The sequence below is a fragment of the Rhodnius prolixus genome, unplaced genomic scaffold, assembly GCF_049639745.1.
Source record: "Rhodnius prolixus isolate KJV_2025 unplaced genomic scaffold, Rpr scaffold_13, whole genome shotgun sequence".
Classification (NCBI taxonomy): domain Eukaryota; kingdom Metazoa; phylum Arthropoda; class Insecta; order Hemiptera; family Reduviidae; genus Rhodnius; species Rhodnius prolixus.
Genome location: NW_027411583.1, coordinates 3,826,653 through 3,851,947, shown reverse-complemented (window position 1 = coordinate 3,851,947; position 25,295 = coordinate 3,826,653). Strand labels below are relative to the sequence as shown.

At 35.5% G+C, this 25,295-nt stretch overlaps 1 protein-coding gene across 2 annotated transcripts in view; it reads left to right on the top strand.

Moving 5' to 3' along the window:
* The window catches only part of LOC141447691 (uncharacterized), a 130,025-nt gene that overhangs the window by 64,145 nt on the left and 40,585 nt on the right, over positions 1-25,295 (top strand). For both annotated transcript variants that reach the window (XM_074115393.1, XM_074115391.1), the window contains exon 2: positions 12,849-12,990. Coding sequence is in view for 1 of the 2 variants with exons in the window: in XM_074115391.1 (XP_073971492.1) it covers positions 12,849-12,990 (142 nt within the window). In the remaining variant the exon portion in view is untranslated. The remainder of the gene's footprint in view (positions 1-12,848; positions 12,991-25,295) is intronic.

Genomic DNA, 25,295 nt, shown 5'->3' with positions numbered 1-25,295 from the left:
ATGAGTAATGGCTGGTTAGCGATTTAACCAGTTAAGCGTGTATGACTTGAGTATACACGGACAAACCAAATCTCTGTTACGGTGCGTTCGACATGTATACTCGTTGTGGAAAATATAAAATTGCCATTAACTATAAAAACTCGAAATTTTAATAAAATACAGTAAGAATATTATTTGGTGGGATGTTTCCTTTATCTTACCAATAGAACTGCCATGTATTTTGTACGTAGGGAGGTGGAGGGAGCCAGCCAAATGATAAGTGGTTGGTACGAGTTGGACTCCGCATTAGAGATTGGGGAATTACGCGCACAAATAGAAGCTCTCAACCCTTGTGCAATGCCGTTTTTACCTTAGATAGAGGGTTTAAACCTCAGGACGAGCATGATTTCATTTTGCATAGAATTCAAAGCTCTTTTCTTCCTTGTAAAAGCTCTTGTGTCCCTAGTTAACTACGCATACGTGAAGCGGTGCAAGATTTTGAAATGCACAGAATGCTCTATAATCTCAAACCTCAGAGATTGCAGAAAAAGTCGCTTGCATTGACTATTACAACGTTGTAAACTTTAGGTTGTTTTGCCGTACGATCGACGTGTATACACGTCATTGTCTGATTTTAATTCTGCACACTGTGGGGTGTATAACCATTAGGTAATACGAATTTTCAAAAACTGCTCTAGGTTTTTCTGAAAACTACCAATATGCATTACATGCACATAGGTTTAACTATAACTTTTTCTTTGCCAAACGGAATTGAGAAATTAATCCTTAGACATTTAATTGGAGTATTCACCAAAAGATAAGACTGTTTACAATTGAAGACTTCATGGAAAAAAGGGGTTGAGTACAATTTTGACGAAAATGAGTTTTTGGCATCATTAAGTAGAGTTCATCACACAAACTTTCAGCTGGGTCAACTTAGTTGAATGTAATGGTTTTAGTCTCAGAGTTATAGCCAGATGAATATATATGGTATACACTGAGAAAACGATGCGAAGAACATCCAAAGAGTGAAGTCCTGCAGGTGTGCATTTCTAAGCTGTATTAATTTTTTTCCTCTGGTTTTATGAAAGTTATTTTTAAAAGGTATAATATTATAATTTACATAAGTTCATTCAAAATAAAAGCAGAAAATTTGTAAACAATATTATTATTTTCTGAAACTCAATTAGACATGAACCACCCTGCATGATAGACTCCACAGATGAATAGAATTTTGTCGTGGGAGTTGCATGGAGTTTATATAGTGAAATATGATCTCTATATTATATTATATTCTTATTTTCACAATATGATTCGAAAGGTTATACCAAGAAACTGGAAAATAGACATACAGACAAATAGATCCAGAGGCCCCAATTTGTTTAATACTTTTAACGAATACTAAAGAATGGTCCATTCAATGCACTGTATAAATTACAAAAGCTGTAACGTTTCAAACTTTAAAGTTGCTCTCCTGAAAAAAAATCAATAAAATGGACTTAACCCTTTCTTCCCGTCTAGTCGTCTTCAATTGTAATTTTACTGATAAATCTTAATATTGATTCCGATTCTAAAATTAACAGTTTGTGGAAAATCTATGAGGTCATAACCTTGAAAATATTAGTAAAAAAAAAAGTAGTTTGTATTTAAGCCAGATTTTTCTTTTTGGCCAACTATTTCCTATTTCTTTGTACAAAAAATAAATAAGTAAAAAAGAAAACTCACTAACTAACCAACGAAACAACGAGCTACAAGTATCGTGACAAGAAGACATTGTGGTTAGGTTGGTACAAATGATGGCTATGTATTAATATTGTATGCTGTATGGTTGGTAACGTATCCGGGTCGGCTCTGTACACATCATTTCTGGGCTGTGTTGATACTGCCCCCCTTCCAGGAGGGTGGGCTAGCCTTCAAGCTCGCGTGTTCACCGACATATCACCAATTATGATGGTGTATTAGTTCTTTTCAAGTTTTATTGGTTTTCATTATTATAGTTATTTTTGTCTTCTTCTTTCCCCCCTGTAGTTTTTTACGTGTCGTAAAATATAGTGAAGTGATCCATCAGTTAGGCAGCATAATCTAGACTAATCTTAGTTTGGTGGTTTTCTCCTGCCGACAACTAGATTTACTATAATTTGTTGACATTTTATACAAAATAATATTTTATTACTAAAAGATTCCAGCCAATTTAGTAAAACACTAAACCATATATTTCCGCTAAAACGTTACAGGTTCCTTTTTAAAACAAAAATGCAATAAATAATGATTGGAATTTCTTCTTCTTCTTAATGCCTATTTTTTGAGGCAGACTTTACATCCAGAACTACCAAATTAGGTGTCGTGGGAGAAGGCGATTATTTTACTATAATTTCTCATTATAACCATTAAATAAAATCCAAGGCCTAAGGCCGGGGAATCGAACCCAGTACCACAATACATATTAGCTTCGCAGGCCTCGCCTCTAACCGCTTGTCTACCGAGGCCCCCTTTTTAAATAAAATCCAATTCCTAGACCGGGGAATCGAACCCAGCACCACAATACATATTAACTACGCAGGTCTCGCCTCTACCCGCTCGGCTACCGTGGTACCTAATTGGAATTTAAGGCCGGGTTAATATATGTATATAATTGATCACTTTGCCCTTTTTCACGTGTCTTAGGGCAATACTCTTTGACAACGAACAAAAATTGTTGGCCCAAAATAAGAATGGTCGGCAGGTGAGAATCGAATTGCGGGAGAATCTCCGCTGTAGTCTTGGTCCTCGAACAGAGGAGCATCTCTAACTCGCAAGTTACCCATTTCATCGAGGCTGACCGCAGAATTAATTCGTCAAGGCCGCGTGGGGCTATAAAGATAATTGTGGGCCTATTAACTGGCCACTGCAGGCTCAGAAAGCACATGCATCGCATGGGCCCTGGCAGATGATAGCCTTTGTAGGTTCTGTCAGGAAGAAGAGGAAACGGGCACTGCAAGTGTTGTGTCAGTGTGAGGGGCTTGTCTGGGCTAAGGATGTTACTTCTCGGGGAGGAAAAACCAAGGCCTGAGAGCTTTAACCAGGAGCCACTCTCCAGAATTAAGAGTCTGATTAAGCGGACGGATCTGGAGGGTGAGCTCTAAAGCCGGAGAGCCACAATAGATCCATAGGGGTCGCGGTGGCGTAGGCCTTAAGGCCGTCCTAATTTAATCTAATCTAATCTACTCATTTCATTGATTAACAGATTGCTATTAATGGTGGACAGTTTCTCCCATCAGGTAGGGCTAAGCTCAGGGATTTATTAATTATTGACTGGTTTGGCTGAACATGGATATCCTTCTAGAGTATCCTTATTATGATAATATGATGCTGTAAGAATGGTGATTCGTGGCAAAACTAAAAGTGGTTTATTAAAAACCCAACCAGCTTGCGCTTAACAAAGAAAATGGTCTGTACTTCCTGACAAGTATGGCTGATGTAGACGATGATGCCAATCTCTCTAGCTCGGCCAAAATTGGACATACATTCAGAAAATGCCTATATAGTCTTCCATAACCCTGAGATTAGTTAGCGAGCCACATACTTTCATCGTTTCCATTCTTGGTCTAATAATGATAGCTCGGCTCTTAGTCTGACTAACTTAGACTTACTACTGACTCACTAATAGCTCTCTACTAGTCAGATATCTATAAGATTCCATCGAGATGAATCTCTGTGGACTCTCTTGTATTTCGAGTTAAATTTTTTTGTAAAAACACCTGCATCTATTAAAAGAATTCACCATTTTTTTTAAACTATTATTCTTTTACTAGCCCAGATTCTTTTCTATCCTAATTCCAATCCTCTAGTTCGTCGTCTCTCATCCCGAACTCTCCCTGACAATCCATCTGGGCGGCTAGTGGCTTCGAGACTTCCTCTCTGGTTTTCAGTGTCAGAGAATGAATCGCCAATCAGGAATGTTACCCACTAAGTACTTTCTCAAATCACTTGCCTTTTGTAAAGTTGTTATTTCTGTGCAAATTTACTTGAGTTTCTAGTGACGCTATAAATTTCCAATAAATAAGTAAATGTAATTTCAATTAGCCGATCATATTTGTTTAAATGAGAAATAGAAATAATTTCAGCTTGCTTTCCAATTCCATCTGTTAATATTTACTAAGAAAATCAGTTAATTGATTTATAGTAATCACATCATGGTAGTGGAGAGGGGGGAGATTTGTAATAGCCACACAAAGATTGTCTTATTGGCATAAGAACAGATGTTCTATCAAAATAGTAAATCTTAAAGTGATAATTGCTTCAAATTCTATTACTCTGTTAATTAGAGAAGCTGCTATAATCATATAATACGATATATCGTAGTACTATATATAGTATTATATGCTCGTAGATAGATTTTCGATTTGAAAAGGGAAATATCAGTTGCTAGGATTGTTCTGTGAGAGTGTCTGAGGCTGTAGGGCTACAATTTGATGTAGTATAGCTGTAGAGCAACAAATTTTTGTTGCATTTTTCTAAGAAAATTTCGGTCAAGACCACTGAGGTTTTTCCCTGAGAATAGTTGGATAGATTATTTTTTTTAAATTGCCATTTTCCTGTAACGTGTGGTTCTATTTCTAAGTGCACTATTGAGGAGGAGTAAAACATGTTGCTAAAAGTCGAATTTGAAGAAAATGTATAAGTTAGAAGTACGAGTATCTCGTTGCTCAACAGTTAGTCCACTGTCTCGAAAATTGCTATCACGCTTTTTTTATGTGCAATTATGCATTATACACTCATTGATTTATATAAAGGGTGTTCATTTTAAGACGGCACAAATGCATTTCATGCTTAAACGGCTAATCTGAACAAAAAATGGTAGAGGAAAAATTTGTTACCCGTCACCTCTAGTTTCAGAATATGTGACTTGATTTTAGATTCCTGCCCGCTTACGCGGCTGACGCGCGACCAAAAGTGAGGCTTCGCAGTTGACCCCCATTTTCATATACATACTTTTAAAGAGTATAAAAAGTTATGAAAGAAACCGGAAACCGCTATTCAATATCTTCAAAATTAAAGGTGCTAGGCGATTTCAAAATCCGGTATTTATTAGTCATATTTCAATTTTTTAACTTGTTATCAAAGAGAAAGAAGAGCACGCGATAGGTCATTTTTATGTATTTTTTCATCCCCTTTCTACTAAAAATATTGCCAAGGCAGTAAAGCTAGTATTTTTCTTAATATCGGGAAATAAGTCGTTTTCCGAGTGATTTTTTTTTCTAAGAAAAATCAAATGTTAAGAGCTTTAGATGTTCTCAAGCATACACAAAATGGCAAAAAATTAATTTTACATCTGTTACAAACAAGAAAGTTTAATAATGATTTGGTAATTTTGGGAGAGTTGCGTTTAATTACCCCCCAAAAAATTGGAAACCTCCTGCCACATATTTAAGTGATCAATATCTTTCATTTAAAAAGGATCAAACTTATTCCTTAATTTATCAAATAATGCACTTTACTCAACTTTTGAAGCATGTACTGTGCCTTCAAAGGTGCCTCCTCTGGCTTGCAAGCCAGGTTAGCCAGGAGGTTATCAACTGCTCTCTGTATCTGAGGAGCCGAGCGGATAAAGGCGAGGCACGCAACGCTAAGATGGATTGTTGGTTTAGTGGGTTCGATTTCCCGGTCTAAACCCTATGAAACTGAGCAATCTGGTGAAGATGTGTTTGAATAACTCATCAGCAAAAGTGAAAGTACAAGGCGGCTGCTCAAGACGGTTTAACATTAATAGAGGACTGCGACAAGGTGATGTTCTGTCAACCATATTGTTTAACCTTAGTTTAGAAAAGGTCATCAGAAGTATTAAGGTAAACCCGAATGGTACGATCTTTGAACGATGCATTCAGTATTTGGCGTATGCGGATGACGTCATATTAGTTGGAAGGACTTTTAGAGCTTTGGAGGAGAGCTATGAGCAGTTAGAAAAAGAGGCAAAGTCCGTTGGCTTACGAGTAAACTGTGACAAAACCAAGTACATGTTAGCTTCAAGGTTTGACAGCAGAATATGTCGGTTAAGTTATGTGAACATCAACGGAAATAAGTTTGAAAATGTTAAAACATTTAAATATTTGGGAGCCATATTCACAAAGCAGCGGGATGTGAAAAGTGAAATTCAAGAGAGGTTGGCTGCAGGTAGCAGATGCTTCTTTGCATTGAGCCGGATAATGAAATCAAAGTCCATTTCACGTAAGAACAAACTCCATATCTATAAAGTTATTATCCGGCCGGTTGTAATTTATGGATCAGAGACATGGCTGCTGAACCGGAGCGATAGTAACATGCTAAGGGTTTGGGAGAGGAAGATTTTAAGGAAAATATTTGGCCCTAACCTGAAGGACGGAGTTTGGAGCATTAGGAAAAACAGGGAGCTCAGTGAGCTTTACGCGTCGCCAGACATAGTAGCTGAAATTAAAGGGAAAAGACTTGACTGGCTGGGGCATGTAGAGCGCATGGATAGGGATAGTATTACAAGTAAGTTGTACAGAAATAAACCTGAAGGAAGAAGAAAGGTGGATTGAGGAAGTGGAAGAAGATATTGCCAAGCTGGGCATAGCACGATGGAGGTATAAGGCAAAAGAGAGAGAAGACTGGAGGAAAATTACTAAGGAAGCCAGGGCCCTACAAGGGCTGTAGAGCTATAAATAAAATAATTTACTTAATGGTTAATAAGAGAAATTTACAGTAAAGTATGTTAGTCGGTTATAGGCAAGACCCGCAAAGCTAAGATGTATTGCGGTACTAGTCTAGCCCTTGGATTTTATTTAATGGTTAATATGAGAAATTTACAGTAAAGTATGTTAGGCTAGTCGCCTCCGTCCACGACACCTAATTTAGTAGTTGGATGTAAAGCCTGCCTGGAAAAATTGTAATGATTTTTTTTCCCCCCCGGCTGAAACCTAAAAGGGGTTTTGTACAAAGTCCTTTTTAACTTAGCACAATTTTATTTCTTTAGAAGGGGAAAAAAAGTCCTGTACACCGGCGTATAAAATATGCGGAAGGAAGCTGACAGGTAGAGCAGTTTGCGCTTAAGGAACGTTACTAATATAAAAACAACTGACCTCTACGACCATTAACGGCAATTATTACCTGCCCTGTACTGTTATCAAGAATTATGTGAATTATAAAAGTTAGATTCACATAATTTTTTTTTTTATTATTATTATTTTTTTTATAATAATCATTATATCATAATTGTACAACTTTCACATGGAAAGAAAAAACTTTATTAGTTCGCTGGTTTTCCACTCTTAAAGTCGGTGAAAAGCGCTCACAGAATTTTTAATATTCTTCAAACATGGAACTTTTTAACTTAAGAGAAGACTTTAACTCTTCGAGGCACACGATTTTAAAGAAAATAAAAGCCCTAGTTGCACAGAATTTCTTTTATTATAAAAAAAATGGAAATAAACATTCATTTCCATTAATCATCATCTCTCAAATCATCCCTCCCAAATAATCATCACTCTCGAAATAGAATAGAATAGAATAGAAAAGAAATTTATTATTCTGGGACAATTGTCCCCTAAGAATAAATACAGGTACAAATAGAGGCCTTAATAGTTTGGCCTGTGATTATACAGAAATTAAATAAATAAATAAATATTTACAAAAGTGAAAATGAAAGTAAAAATAAAATAATAAAACAGCAGAAATTAAGGAAATGAATTAAAACAATTAGAATTTCGGAGGAAGCTGAATAGAAAGGAGATAACTGAATAGACGGGATTTAAAGATGGATAGGGTAGGAGCATGGCGGACAGATGAAGGCAAGGAGTTCCATAGAGAGGTAGCACGTATGAGGAAGGACTTGTCAAAGGATGAGGTACGGTGAGAGGGAATATAAAGATCAGATGAGCGAGATCTAGTGTTACGGGAATGGATGGAGGATTTAAACTTAAGGAGTTGAAAAATATAGGAAGGCCTTTGAGACTGGATGACTTGAAAAAGGAAAGAAGCCAAAAAATATTGGCGGCGATAGACAGGAAAAAGCCACTTCAACTCATCGTAGCAGTGCGAAATGCGAGAGTCTCTGGAAATGCTCTGGAAATACGGAAAAAAGAAAAGAAAAAATTAATACCATTTCAATAGTCCTTTTTTAGTGTGGGCCACTGGTATTGTATAATACCACTATGCAACTAATGCTTTATATGATGTTCATTCAAACACAACTTTTTACCAAAACAAAGCGGAACTTTGCAGACAGTACAGCCACTGTTCCTTGAAATGTTTAAGTTCCATGTTTTGATCCAATTTTTTATAAACAATATATGAATTAACAACAGCTGCATCCAAATAATAGAACAGTATGCGGTAACACCATTTTTTACTATCGGTCAAGTTTATAATTGATATACAAGCGGGAATCTGCGCCAAAAAAGGCGAAGACCGTTCCTTCGGCCGGAAAGATTATGACGACTGTCTTTTGGGATTCGCAAGGTAATAATCCTCATCGACTATCTGGAAAAGGGTAAAACTATTACAGGCGCATATTATTCATCGTTATTGGACCGTTTGAAAACCGAGCTGCAAGAAAAACGCCCACGATTGGCCCACAAAAATGTCCTTTTCCATCACGACAACGCACCAGCTCACACCTCAGCAGTTGTGGTCGCAAAATTAATGGAAATAGGGTTCCAACTCGTTTCACATCCCCCCTATTCTCCAGACTTGGCTCCCTCGGACTACTATTTGTTCCCCAATATGAAGAAATGGCTGGCGGGAAAAAGATTTTATTCAAACGAGGAGGTGATTGCAGAAACGAATGGGGTCATTCCATGTCAAATCAACACAAAAAAAGACCATTTTTGACCTCACCATCTCGGATTTTCTTGAAATTTGGCACATGTGTACTATTGGTATAGACTTGGAAAAATATGAAATTTTACTGTGATATGTCAACTGGTTTATGAGTTACAGGGCTGTAAAGTTGCCAAAAATGGGCCGAAAAACAAGGAACCCCGTGTTTTTGAATTACTGTAGAAGCTTTCCTAAGTAAGCTACAGTCTTGGGATTGGTGTCATTTTATAGCATATATAATGCCCTTTCCTGTGATATGCGACACCATATGGGTTAGGATTAATAAAGTTTGTTAAATTTAAATTTAAAATTTAAATTTTAAATTTTTTAAAAAGTACATATTTTAAAATTTTAAAATTAATTCTATGAATAGCTAATAGTGTTATGAATCACTGGGCAAAATATTAATTTGGGACGACAATGGCTTCATTGTTAAAAAAATTTAAGACTAAAGCTCCATTTCATGGAAAATATATTTTAATAAAATTAAAGTAATAAATAAATTGAAAATAGTAATAATGAATCAATGAATCATAATTAATAACTATTAAGATTTAAAATATTGATTTTGAAATCATTTTTAGAATTAATAATTATGATTACAGTAATTATTCATATTAATTATAATATATTATTTTAATGAAATTATGCAGTTAATCAAATTATACAAAAATAATTCAATTCAATATCTTTGTTTAAGAACAGTCTTCTTTGGCTGAGATAACAGCCTCTTTAAGTTGGTTTAAGTCGGCAAAGGGCCTTGTGATGGCGTAGGGGGTTCGGTAAAGAGACTGGCAGCTCGTGCCAGTTTGCAACGACCCTATGGAAATCAAATCCAAACTTCACTACAACTTTTTGAGTGGGCAGTAGAAAACATCACCAACATAGACTTTGCATATTCAACCCAGGAAGACTATGTTGAATCTGAGTGTTTTTTAAAAAATCGGTTTGCTCAAGCATTGGCTATTAAAGGAACACAGCAATACCATGCTTTCATTCCCAGAAGTCAATCCAAAATATTGGTTAATAACGTTTCTATGAAATCAGAAGCTTGCGAAGTTTCAAAATTCCCTGATAAACTAAAATTAGCCGACATATCAGGTTATATCAGTGTAGTCTATAAAGAAACTGGTGGCTTGGATATGTTTTAGAGAAAAATGAAGAACTGGATGAAGTAAAAGTAACTTTTCTTCATCCAGCTGGACCCTCTAAATTATCTCGTATCCAAGAAATGCTGATATTCTTTGGGTCTCAGTAGTGGATGTTTTGATAAAAATTGATCCTGTGACTCTGACAGGAAGAACTTACATATGTCCTTCTAGAAAGTGATGCATGTCAAACAAATGAAGCCTTTTCAAGCTTAAAATAAAAAAGAGATCCTATTACTTAACAGTATGTTTTACTTTGGACTTATTAGTGGAATTATTATTAGCATTATTATATTAACATGAATTCAGAGTTGAATTAATCGGATTGGAGCTTTAGACTTAATTTTTTTTAACCATGAAGCCATTGTCGTCCCAAATTAATATTTTGCCCAGTGATTCGTAACACTACTAGCTATTCATGGAATTAATTTTAAAATTTTAAAATATGTACTTTTTAAAAAATTTAATATTTAAATTTTAAATTTAGATTTAACAAACTTTATTAATCCTAACCCATATGGTGTCGCATATCACAGGAAAGGGCATTATATATGCTATAAAATGACACCAATCCCAAGTCTGTAGCTTACTTAGGAAAGCTTCTACAGTAATTCAAAAACACGGGGTTCCCTGTTTTCGGCCCATTTTTGGCAACTTTACAGCCCTGTAACTCATAAACCAGTTGACATATCACAGTAAAATTTCATATTTTTCCAAGTCTATACCAATAGTACACATGTGCCAAATTTCAAGAAAATCCGAGATGGTGAGGTTCAGACCCCGTGTTGATTTGACATGGAATGACCCAATGGCTATTTTTAAGACTTGGACAAATCCTATTATTCGGAAGGGATCAACAAATTAGAGCAGCGTTGGACGAAGTGTATAAGCCTAAAAGAAGACTATGTTGAAAAATAAAAAAGGTTTACCCCAAAAAATTAAGTAGTTTTTATTTTTGCACGGACATTTCAAACGACCCTCGTATTAAGCTGTATGTATGAATAACTTCAACTTTTCGAGGTGGGTTAAAATATATCCCACCATGCAACAAAAGCTAAGCAAAAGGTGGGACAGTTTTTAACCCACCTAGCCCCAAAGAGTTAAAAAGAACCTTATTCAAAATTTGTCGATTTCAGTAAATCGGAAGTCTTTTATATATACTTATATAAAAAAAACTACTTTATTTAATGATTTAGTGCAAAAATAAGAGGTTGATGCAAAAGTTACCACTGATGTAGGCGTTACTACAAGTTTTGGGTAACCTTTGTGTTATGGCAACCCTCAAATAAATAAAAAAGACGTCCGATGTGGAGTGACCCACATGATTCTATAATACGATTCTTTTGAAACTGTTCTACCCTTATAAATATTTAACTATGTTCATTTCACAGCAAAAAAAAATGAACTAGAAAATTCAATGTTGCATGTTCAAACTTGCACCTTATCCACCTTCCTCCCCTTCCACCACATCATGGTTCACCAGATATTTTTTGTAGCTCTCTGTAAACAGGACTTATACAAGTAATACGTAAATAAATAATGTTTTTTTTTTGTAAATATGGTTAGATCCGCCGTACTGGATAAGTTTTTTAATTTCCAGGACCGATTTCGGTTTCTATTCCATCATCAGTTTGGTTTAGAGAATTTGATTTCAATTATACTTACACACTATACTTGCTAACATGTTGAAAACAAATTCTCTCCACTAAACTAATCGATTGACCTCTGATAATGGATGAAAATCCGAAATCCGGTCAGTAGTAACAAAAGCATGCATACAACGACGGATAAGATCAACGATTGAATGCTTTTTAAATCAAAATTTTGTTACCAACGCACTGAAATAGATTTAAAATTTTAAAATAATACTTTGGATTGCAGGTTTTTTTTTTTTTTTACACAATTTTACGTAATTTTGTACAAAATAAATGTTTCGTAGTATTGTTGAATAATTTTTTTATTTCTCTCGAAGTTAATCCCATTTCTGGACAAAGGCCGTATTCTATTCTTCCGCAATACACCTTAGTTTGGCGGCCTCCATTTCAAGCTGTCGACTATTCTGGCGCTTGAATGGTTGGATTAGAGTTAGATGCGTAATTGGGAACATTTGACTATAATGCGAAGGATTTTTTGGTAGAAATTGAATGCGATATATGTTTGTCCGTTTGGAAGTCTCATATAGTTCGAGGTTAGTTTTTAAATATAGAGTTTTTTTTGTTAAGGCCATGAAAGTTTGGAGCTTTTTTGTCTTTGTTTGGAGTCTTTATAACGTTTTAAGAGTAATGTGGAAATTTATTGCTGCTTGTTTGTAACATTAGATCGGTTTAAGTGACGAAGGTGAATATTTAGACGATTGGTGCTGCAAAGTTATATCAAATAAACAGCCCATACGAAAATTGGAACACTCCTTATTGGTTCTGCGTAGTTAGCTGGAGAAAAAACACTTTTCTTGAGCTGAAGGTGATTTAAAATGTTTAGACATCTGGGGAAAACTCCAAATTTGCCCTACTTCTTCTTAACGGAAGTAAGGGAAAGTAAAAAATATCCAAGATTTCACGTAAATTTGTGCACCAGTTCGTGACCTTAGTACCACTTGACTTTTACTAGTGAAAATCATTCTTTTCTTTTAAAGATAAGTGCCATCGAGAGTAGTTTTCTAATTTCATTGTAAAATAATGTGAAACTGTAAACAGTGAGTGCACAGAGGCTGCTGAAACAGAGTGGTAACCATGGCGCTTTTAGGAAGTTAAGAGAGACAGCACTTAGAGCCATCTATATTTGTAATGGTGTTGTATTTGTGGCTGAGAAGCTGAGATACAGCATCTATAATTAGAAAGTAGGCGTGCCTTGCCATCTGTTTTGCAATGCCATTATTATTGTTATTAATAATTCTATTTAATGTTCCAGGCGGCTGCAGAATTCGGTGGAAGTCTGGGTAGTGCTTGCCAACTTGATCAAGACTGTACTACACAGAACAGCCGATGTAACCATGGAACTTGTGCCTGTTTACCATACTACGCTACCTATAATAGTTCGCAGTGTTTACAATGTAAGGTGTTCTTCTTAGATTATTAAATTATTAAATTTAGAAGCTGCATTCGTTTGGCAATTGAGTAAGGAATCGAAAAAGTGCATATAGGGGAAAGGTTGCTCAAGTCTTACCCCTTAAAAAAAACGTTCTTAGAAATCAGAGAATATATTAGAAAATACACACTTATGGGTATCATTGGAAACGTTATAAACCCTGCTTCTATTTTTTGTACAAAAATTAAATAGTCTGCGCACTTTTTCCCTTAAAATTCTAAAATTTAAAAAATTGAAATCGGTACGACTAAGGAAACCAGTACCTTAAGTGGGACCACCTGCTGCTTAAGTCGTATCTCCGGCTAAAATTAAATAAATATATGGTTTATTTTCAAATAAATATATTTGGACGTGGTACTGGAGCCAGCAAATTTAAATTCACCTTTAATTCTCTTGAAGTGTGACGCGATAAGTTGGAGACTGAATGTGAGACAATATCGACAGCAAGTGTTTCAATTTCCTGTATTTGTCTCGATTTGTGTAGGTGTTGTCCTAGAGTCGGCGGAGGTGGGCCGGGGCTGACGGACTTTCAGTTTTTTCAGTTTCAATATTCTCTTCTGGAGTTGGTTATTGGAGAATGAGTCCTCATTATTTATCATTGAAACAGAGAATTCTTCATTTCGATGTCTATTCTTTATGCCCACAATCCTGAAGATTTAAAGCCGTTTATGGCGAAATCCGTACGAACAGATTTTGGTTACGCTCCACCTTATAACTCCGAAACGGTACTTTGTTTAATTGTTTTAACACAGGATTTGTTCTTACCTAATTGACGAGGCTTCGTTACAATAACTCTTAAGTGATTTAAAAGAAGAACGGTCCAGTGGTTGAAGACGGTGTGCTCATCTATCTAGCCCCATAGTTATTGAAAAGATATTTCAACAAATACAAATACCGGTGGTACGATTTAGGAAGCGTAAATGGGTACGAGATAAGACACAGCGTCCATCAGTTAATGAAGCCCCAAAAAACTGTTTTGAAAAAAAATCTTTCACAAAATTGCAAGAGGCAAACAGATCGCTGATAGATATTTAACTAATACTAAAAAAGCAAAATGTATTTAACTAGTGTTTTCTTGCCTTAGGAGCTTCCACACACCAGATGGAAATTACACTGAAATGGCCGTAAATGAATTTTTTTATCATTCAAGCAGAGAAGTGTTCATCCCGAAAGATATGTCTATTATATGGCCACAATCCTGTAGATTTAAAGCCTTTTATGGCGATATCAGTACGAACAGATTAACAGAGTCTTAATTCGTTGAAACGCAGATTGCACTGCCTACACGTTTGAGTAGAACCGAGCAGTATAACTATATACCTACTGTTACCATTTGTAAGACGGGAAAAGTATGTACTTTTGAAATCATTGAGGTACGATTTAAGCACCGGTACGACTTACGCAACTTTTACTCTAATATACAAATGTAAGTAATACAGTATATAGGGACTCAGGGTGAGAAGAATTAACTGAATTATTAGTGCAAAGGATTTCCATGTGGAGACCCTGGATATGAGTCCTATTGAGCCATTAGATTTTCCGTTTCTGTCAGGTGATGGACAGAACCCTGGATCTCAGATATTAGCACACCCGAATGAATAAGATGATCTATTGGCCACTTGCGCTTCAGGCGACGCGTAGGGTTTTCAGAAAGAATGGTAGGTGGTAATGATGATACCAAGGGGATTAGTTTGTGTGAAAAGGCTGGAGTGGAATTAATAATAATAATGTTTTATTTGTAATAAAAAGAAAATAAATACAATTAAATAAATTAAAAACATTCTGCGGCATGGAAGTTCCGTCTGCCGGAGGGTTAACGCAAAATTAATAAAGCAAAGTAACCACTACATAACAGATAATACAAAAATTAAATTAGACAGAAAAATAAATAAATAATAATAATAAAAATTAACAGCATAAAAAAGAAAAAAAAGATAAAAATAATAATAATAAAAAATGAAAAAGAAATAAAACAGAATAACTGATTCATGCTAATCTAAAGAAAATTATACATACTTTGAAAAAAGAAAAGTAAAATACATAAATAAATAAATAGAAAGAAAATAAAAGAAAATTATAATTCTCTGAAAAAGAAAAGAAAAATATATAAATAAATAGAATAGAAAATGAGAAATACCTACAAGATGGCAAAAATAAAAATATAAAGAATTTAATATAACTATTGAAGTTAATATAATTGAAAGAAATTCACACAAGCCCTGAAGGCAATAAGACTATGATGGTCAAGTCTTACGACGGTGATAATGCCAAGCAAGTCGCGCAAAGTCTATTAAACGTTTGCAATCTTTCTCAGAAGAAGCATTTAGAAAGGGTATCAGCGCTGATGCAGGAAAAGGGCTAAAGCCAAGGTACCGCAGCCGCAGTTCGCTAAGGGCAGTACACTCGCACAGAAAATGATGCAAATTCTCCCTCACAATCGGGGCACAAAGAGGGCAGTTAGAATTAGGACGGTCAAGCCATGGGATGAAATTTAAATGTAAAAGCTCATATCTGAGCTTAAATAACCATTTCAAATCGTACAGATTAAGAGCTAAATGGCACTTAGCCTCAAGACAGAAAAGTTTAACATCATAATTGAGTTCTTTGTACAAGAGAAACCTGTCTGAACCCTGAGCAAGCCGTACACATTGTTCAGTATGCCGAACCTTAACAGTATCTAGCAAAGTCCTGAGCTGCCCTTGCCAGAGAGAAACCTGATCCAGAGCACTATCAAACCCACAGGAGTATCTTAGCGCTAGCTCGCACCAGTGCCGGAACCAAAAAGCATTCTGATTAATTACCTCGATTGCCAGAATACGGGGCAAACGATGAGAGGGAAGATTTATAGCCCCTAGGCAATATCTAAAATGTAAATTTAAAGTAAACACTTTAAGAAGATCTAAAGAAGTTTCCAAGTAAATCATGTAGTTAGGTGTGGAGGAAGGTGATGAAAACAACTTCTTCACGAAAAACCGCTGAAACTTCTCTAACCGCTCATACCTCTGAAAACCCCAGACCTGGGCTCCGTAGCAAACAATGGAGCGTAAAACGGCATCGAACACTTGTTTCTTTGCATGAAGAGGGATCAGTTGCTGAGCGATGAAATTCGACCAATTCCTATTAAGAGCTAATTTAGCTGCTGAAATTCTTTCTTTCAGGTGGCATTCCAGGGAAAGGCGAGTAGAGAGCGTAACGCCAAGATACTTGTAAGAATTAACCACTTCCACTGGCTCACCCCTGTACCTCCACCGATCTGCTACAGCCAGCCTACCCCCCTTGTCAAGATTAACAGTCAAACTCCACTGTTCACAATTTTTTCGCCAACAGATTAATGTTTCGCTGCAAAGTAACACGATCCTCCGCGAGAAGAACAATATCATCCGCGTACATCAATACACTAATTCGACGACCCCCAATACGCACGCCACCCTCAAGTACCTGTGGCAGGTCATCCAAAAAGAGCGCAAAAAGGAGCGGGCTCAAAATACATCCCTGACGAACACCAGATTCAACAGGAAAAAACTCGGAAATACCCTCTCTACCACGAACAGCCGATTCAGCGTCGGAATAAAGACTTTTTAAGATGCGGATAAATTTTGTTGAAACTCCAAGATTAAACCATTTCAAAAATAAAGCCTCTCTTGGAACCCTGTCGAATGCGGCTTTAAAGTCAACAAAAAATGAATATACTTTATTACCTCTTTTAAGAAATTTAAGCTTAATAATGTTCAAAAAACAAACAGGTTATCAATGGTAGAATACCCTCGCCTGAACCCGGCCTGATACTCACTGAGAGTGGAATCATCTTTATCTAGATTTATCCAGGTCATTATGGAGGACATTAAAGGGGGAATCTCCTTAAGAGAGTAAAAAAAAGGATGAGTTTTACTGAGATAAAAAATGGCTTCAATATAAGACGTTCCTTTCAAGCACCCACCTTGGATTTACCGTCTGCTCAAAATTCCTGAACAAGAAACCCCGATTTCCCCATCTAAACTGCCCGTCTCTTAATATTTTAATTAAAAGCTTTTATACGACAAATTTCCTTGAAAACTGCCGAGCGAAAGACCCTGTTATTGAAAAGAAACATGCGTCACAATCCCGTTAATCCTGGAAGCCCGGGTGCCTACCAATGTTCCGGCTACTATCTTAAGAGATTGGTCACACACACATCCTCCTATTGGAAGGAGTCTGGCGGTGGCATTCTCCTGTGGGCGACCACGTACACATATCTCTTTAGTACTTCCCCCAGGGCTATGTAACGTTGAAAGCATTGATTTTTCACTTATCTCTTAGGCTACGTCCTATTGGCGCTCTGGGTCACAGTGTGGGCGGAGAGGAAGGGAGAATTTCTGCATTATCTCCTCTCCTTACCTCTTCATATACACCTTGTTGCTTTTTCAATTTATACATACATTCATCTTCTTGTATAACATGGCCATGGTCTACTCTATAGAATAATAACTTTGTACTTTTATTCATAGATTGAAAAATAGTCTCCCCTACTCTTAATTGCATTTCTTAATTAAAACAGTAAATAAATATTGTTCTATTTACGAGGGTCATTCAATAACTGAACTGACAAACATACTTAGTGAGAACGACGATTAATGCAGGGAAATTTAAACTTTTATAAGACTAAGTTGGCAACCTTGCTAAGAGTCAGCTGTTCGATTAATATTTACGCAAACATAACCTTTTAGGTCACGATAGAGTGTTCGCTCGAAGAAATTACTTTTGAAGAATAGCGTGTACATACAAACAATCAGAAATTTTCGCTCGGATGAATACAACAATACGGCAAATGGTTGCATGATCCTGGTGAGTTGATTTAAAGCGTGGGTTGACAAGTTTATATGTGGCCACAAAAGCGTAAGTGATGATCAACGTTCCGGGTATCCGGGATAGCGCAGTATCGACCTCCGCGTTCCATTCTCGTATTAATTCACTTATCCATAAAGGACCAACTAATATTTAAACAAATTGTATTGTTTTAATAAACAATTTTTTAATGTATAGCTCTCTTGGACTGTTTAATTAATTGAAGGCCGCTCGTATTGAATATTAATTTATCTAACACTTACTCGTAGGTCGATATCTGGAATAATCGCAATCGATCATTTAGTGTCAGAATTTCTCAACCTAAATTTTTTAAAATTATTTATTTCGCAGTTTACGGGAACACAGTTTATCGCATAGAGTCTCTTTGCGTTGTTTACTTTTATAATCTCTCTTTTTCATCCAACCGGGACTTTTTTATTCTACACAGAAAATTTGAAAAAAAAAGTAGATTAATTAACAAAAAGTTCCTACATTTTAATAATATTTTTTAGGTTTTTTTAAAGCAGACACAAAACTAACACCACACATTACACTATAATTAATAGCAAGGACCTATTAAATTTTCGAGACAGCTCTGATGAAAGTATTAGATATTGAGATATTTTGTTCAAACACACGAAACTTACGAGGGTCGTTTGAAAAGTCCGTGCAAAAATCAAAACTACTTAATTTTTTGGGGTAAACCTTTTTTATTTTTCAACATAGTCTCCTTTTAGGCTTATACACTTCGTCCAACGCTGCTCTAGTTTGTTGATACCTTCCGAATAATAGGATTTGTCCAAGTCTTAAAAATAGCCATTCGTTTCTGCAATCACCTCCTCGTTTGAATAAAATCTTTTTCCCGCCAGCCATTTCTTCATATTGGGGAACAAATAGTAGTCCGAGGGAGCCAAGTCTGGAGAATAGGGGGGATGTGAAACGAGTTGGAACCCTATTTCCATTAATTTTGCAACCACAACCGCTGAGGTGTGAGCTGGTGCGTTGTCGTGATGGAAAAGGACTTTTTTGTGGGCCAATCGTGGGCGTTTTTCTTGCAGCTCGGTTTTCAAACGGTCCAATAACGATGAATAATATGCACCTGTAATAGTTTTACCCTTTTCCAGATAGTCGATGAGTATTATTCCTTGCGAATACCAAAAGACAGTCGCCATAATCTTTCCGGCCGAAGGAACGGTCTTCGCCTTTTTTGGCGCAGATTCTCCCTTGGTAACCCATTGTTTAGATTGTTCTTTGGTCTGAGGAGTGTAGTGATGTATCCATGTTTCATCCACAGTGACGAAACGACGCTTAAAGTCCTGCGGATTCTTCTGGAACAGCTGTAAACTGTCCTTGCAACACTTCACACGATTTCGTTTTTGGTCAAGCGTGAGCAATCGCGGCACCCATCTTGCGGATAGCTTTGTCATGTCCAAATGTTGATGCAAAATATTATGTACCCGTTCATTCGAGATGCCCACAGCACTAGCAATCTCACGCACCTTCACTCTTCTGTCATTCATCACCATATCATGGATTTTATCAATGATTTCTGGAGTAGTAACCTCAACAGGGCGTCCAGAACGTTCAGCGGTCACTTGTGCCCATATGGCCACTCCGAAAATTTTGAAACCACTTATAAACTGTTTTAATCGAAGGTGCAGAGTCACCATAATGTTTATCAAGCTTCTCTTTAGTCTCCTGAGGCGTTTTGCCTTTCATAAATTAGTGTTTAATCAACACACGAAATTCTTTTTCGTCCATTTTTTGAAAATCACTCGACTTTCTCGATTCAAAGGAATGCCAAACACAAAGAAATAGACCGATCTGGCTGAAACTTGGTGTGTGTTCTTCCAAGAGATGCTACTAACTAAACATAACCTCGATACGCGACAGTGGTGCTATCTCTCTGACTTTGCACGGACTTTTCAAACGACCCTCGTATCTACACATAAACAAACACATACAAAAGGATAAAGAATTTTCAAAAAAATCACTATTTTAGGCTCAAAACAACGCAAACTTAACGAGAAATAACTAGAAATCAAAAATTTGACATAATTGGAATACATTTCTCACCAAAATAAGAGAAATTGATAATTTATTAAGAAAATAAATTATAATAATCATCATATAATTGTATCTCGCATTCTATCAATGATAAATGTACGAAATTTCGTACAACTAGAAACTACATCTAACTCTACAATCGGGATGAATATTAATTTTGAGGAAGCATGAAGTATAGAGATATTGAAGTTGAAAATTTCGGAACATTACATCGTATGCAAAATTCAAGTCCAAATATCGCCCCTTCTTTTAGTGATGAACGTATGAAACTACATACAACTAGACACTACATCTACCTCTACAATTGAAGGAGTTATCTACATTTTTTTCAGAAAATGTGTTTAGTGGTGCCCCCTATTGTAATGTTCAATTCTCGTACATCTTTTGGTGCATAAACGAGTCTTTATGCAGACTCCTTTATTATTACTTATTCTCTAACCTAGGTTAGATTTGGAGCAAAAATGAGTTTTCTACTGCAGATAACTTTCTTTTGCTCCAAACAGAAAAGATGACGCCATCAATCGAACAAAAATGTTTTTATTAGGTTTATTTAATGTTTATATTAGGTAGATATTATTATTTTTCTTTTTGACAGGCATAATAATATATCTAACATTCGCTTCGACAAGACACAAAATGCCACTTAATAACTCAAAAACAAGAAATCTGTTGACTAAAGTACTTAATATGTACTCAAGTTTTACTGAAAATTATGATTTTGGTGCAATAAAGAGCTAACTGCAAAATAACTTTTGCTTATAGCAAGCTTAAAAAATGCCCTAGAACAGGGGTCGGCAACCTATTTTAAGTAGAGAGCCATTTCTCCTTAAATAATTTTAATAAATCTTACCAAGAGCCGCAAGGATGATAGAGTAAAAAACCTCTGTAGATCATTTGTATTCACAAATTATTATGATATTCAATAACATTTAAATGTTTTATATATTTATTTTCACATATTGCAAAGTATATAAACAAATAAATAATAACTAAACCTGTATTAGAATGAAAAGGCTGCAGTCTTATATTATTACGTACTTCATTTTAATATAATTCTATTCAATTTCAAACCAAATCTCATTTAAAATTCTTTTTGAAAAAATATCTTCACTTTAATAAATGAAATTTTCATTTGTTTCAATAAAATCAAAATATACAATTTATTTTGGACAGGCTGAAGAGCCACAAAATTTGGATAAAAGAGCCGCATGCGGCTCGCGAGCCGCGGGTTGCCGACCCCTGCCCTAGAAAGTTCAAATTGAGCCCCAAATGACCCCATCACCACATATTAACTAATCCTTTCAGCAGACCCAACATAAGGAATACATCTTAAAGCATATTTAGTTTTTTGCCCTTACTAAACATTTTAAAAAACTGTAGATAACTCCTTTGTGCACCAAGCTCTTCAATTGGGATCAATATTAATTTTGAGGTAGCAAAATTTCATACAACTAGACACTATATTTACCTCTACAATTTAGATAAATGTTAACTTTGATGAAGCATGTAGAGCGGAGATATTGAATGTTGAAAATTTCGAAACGTTACATCGTACACGAAATTCTCGAGTATATTTCGTACAACTAGACAATACATCTGCCTATTAATAACCTAACTCAACCTTCAGCGAATTATTTCTTCATCTAAATGTATCATTTATCTTCCGAATTACTGAAGCGATCGCAAAAAAAAAAAAAATTATTGAAATGATAATATTGTACACTTAATGGAATTGTTTTCATACTTCAATTGCAATAAATATCTATTCCTAGTGGCGGAAAATGGTATTAAAATGATATTTTCTTGTAATATAAATGAAGGAAACAATTGAAAAAGGTTGCCAATCTCTTGGGAAATATATTCGAGTTAAACTGGGTCACGTGTGCTTCATGTAGTACCATCGTTAATAATAATGTGGATCTTCCTTCTACTCGCTAGCTCCTCCCTTGGGAACTTGTTGAATTTCCATCTATTTTATTTAACCCTTTGGTATCTTTTCCGCCAGTTAAGGGAAAGAAATTACATACTAGAAGTCGCTAGTTTAAATAACTTTTTTTTTTTTAATCTATTTTTCTACTTGAAGTGTCACGGTCTTGTGTGAACTTATTGCAATGCAAGGAGTCCTGTAGCATTACGCTATTTCCCAATAAAACACATTTTTCTTTTTCTTTTTCCCCCTTGTCACGATGCAAGCATAATACACAATGGGTATGACCCGTTGGCGGTGAAAGCATTTAGTTGATTTTATTCTTCTTTTTAACACTAGTGCAAAAAATATGCATGACTGGCTTGAACTCCGAGAAGGGAGACTCACTCATAACTTAGACAAATATGTTTTTCTTTTATATTTTCCATTTCTTTTCCGTTTATTCTATACGGTGCGTGTTTGCACGCTCATGATGACAGTTACAGAACATACAGGATATTCTGCATGATATACGTGCAGTTCTATTTGTATTAAATGGGGAAAAACTTTATCTACAAAAAGCAGCTACTACCTTACAATCAAAATACTTCTAGTTACGATGTAGTTTTTCTAATTTTAGATACTTAGAATCATTACATCGTACACGAAATTCAAGTCCAAATATCTCTCTTTCTATCAATGACAACCCTTTGAAACTTCATACAACTAGACACTACGGGTGCGTTCCACTAAGCGACCACAACGACCAATACATACCTTCAGGCGCTCCACTTGGCGACCGCGGTCGTTGTGGTCGTGGCGAAAACGTCACTAATGACGTCACTATTTTCGCTCACGCGAAGCCCACAACGCCCCATCTAAAGAGCTGGATCGAAGTGGGTGTTTAGAAATATGGCGCAATTTTTGAAACAAAATATGGCGACCGAAAAAATTATATCATGTAAATGAAAGTATTATTTCATGTAAATAATAGAATGTGTTTCTCGAAAGTCTACAAAAAAAATAAATAAATAAATAATTACTTATCCCTTTACATACTAAATCACTGAATAACACAAAATCATTTACCTGAAATAACTTTTAAATTCTTCATCTGAATAAAGATCAATTACACTGATAGCTAATAATACGTGGCCTAAGTTTTCGCTTTTTATCATTGCGATTTTGTAAAATTGCATTCCACTCTTCATCGGAACTAGATAAAGAACTTTCTAAAGCATTATTAATAAATATCCAACTGTTGCCTCAAAAGACATTTTAATTTTATTTAAACGTAAATTTTATAAATACTCCACTAAAATGTAATATAAAAAATTGAACTTATATATTCTTTAAATAAAAGTCAACTTTACCAATAATTAATAAAGTTTATTGTAACTGCTTATAAACGGGGTTAAAATTAAAAAACAATCTCTTCAAGCTTCTGACTTATTTTCGAGGTCGCCATATGTAATGTTTACATGAACGGTTAAAACGCCCACAGACCATTCCACTTGGGTTTTCGATCGCAACGCTCGCAAGCAAGTGGAACGGGCAAAATCGCGGTCGTGAGCGTGGTCGTTGTGGTCGCTTAGTGGAACGCACCCTAGATCTACCTCTACTATTGAGATAAATTTTAACTTTGAGGAAGCATGTAGAGCGGAGATATTGAATGTTGAAAATTTCGAAACGATACATCGAACACGAAATTCTAGTCCAAATATCTCTCTTCTTATCAGCTAGATTTTTTAACTAGATCCGCTCAAAAAAAGAAGTCTAGTCTATTTTTGGGGGGGGGTCTTGGCATTACAGCTGATTTTCCAGCTTATACACCAAATTAAGATCTTTTCTGAAAGGAAAGTGTGCTTTGGTTTTCTTCTAAAGAGCTTGTTTGGTACATCGTACAGTGTTGCCATCTGTAAACAATAAAAATAGAAATAAATTATCTCTAATAATTATAGATATAGGGGGAAAAAATGGCACTTCTGGAAGTGTCCATTTTCCAAAGGGTTTTTCCTTTTTTTCCCCAGTTTTCCGTAATTTTCTTTAAAATTAATTGAGCTTACCAGTTTAAGCTGAAGTTTCTCTTATAAGAGCTTTTCATTTTTTTAAAAAAAAACATTTTCTGTTATTTGTTTTTAAGTAATGATTCCGGAAGTGGGAATTAAGGTTTCCCATTGAAGGTTATGTTTTGGTCTTATTACTTTGCAGTATTTTGTGAACACTTAATGCGGTGCGAAAATTTCAAAGCATTTTTTTTTTAAATGAGAAAAGATTTACATTTAAAGAAATTGGTCAAAAGATTTTTTACATCCTGAAGGAAACATTTTACTGTAGTAATAAATTATATCCAAGCTTTAAATACATTAAAATTCTCGCTACTATATATTTGCATAAAATTATTTTCAACTGTTATAAATTTTCTGTAGAATAAATTTGAAATTAAATGTCCTTATTTATACAAACAATATGTATGTAGCAGTCATAACAGAAATAAATTTATATAGAAAACAAAAGCTACTCTGCAATAATTAATGTTGAATAAAGTGAATTTTATTAGCCCAAGTTTTAGATCGTGCGGTGGTGAAGTACTCCTGTCCTCCAATGGGGAAGTAACGAAATTTACTGTAACTTTTGTTATCCATACACCCACTCTTGTGAATATATTTTATATATTTAGTTCTTATTGCAGAATTCAATTCTTTGGTGCTTTTTGTTAAATTTATATATTTTACAGGAAGTTTTACATTTCTATTTTTAACTTTTTTTGACTTCTTGCGATTAACCAGTTAAGCGTGGAATTAACATTTTAAAAAACCCCCCCACAGTGTGCGGAATTAAAATCACGACAATGACGTGTATATGTTACCGTGAAAGACCGAAATTGGAGAATGTCAAGATTCACTTGATGATTCACATAGTCGCTTCGTTTAAGTACGAAATATTTGCTAAATATCCCTTATTTCTTCTTATTAGCACCTGTAAATGTCGACATTCACTATGCACTGATAGTGAGTATTGAATAAAAATATTTCTGTTACATTTTTAATTATACTTTATTATTAGAACATATTATCAAAATCAAAATAGGAGAAAATAAGAGCATACGAGGGTCGTTTGAAAAGTCCGTGCAAAAATAAAAACTACTTAATTTTTTGGGGTAAACCTTTTTTATTTTTCAACATAGTCTCCTTTTAGGCTTATACACTTCGTCCAACGCTGCTCTAGTTTGTTGATCCCTTCCGAATAATAGGATTTGTCCAAGTCTGAAAAATAGCCATTCGTTTCTGCAATCACCTCCTCGTTTGAATAAAATCTTTTTCCCGCCAGCCATTTCTTCACTTTGGGGAACAAATAGTAGTCCGAGGGAGCCAAGTCTGGAGAATAGGGGGGTTGTGAAACGAGTTGGAACCCTATTTCCATTAATTTTGCGACCACAACTGCTGAGGTGTGAGCTGGTGCGTTGTCGTGATGGA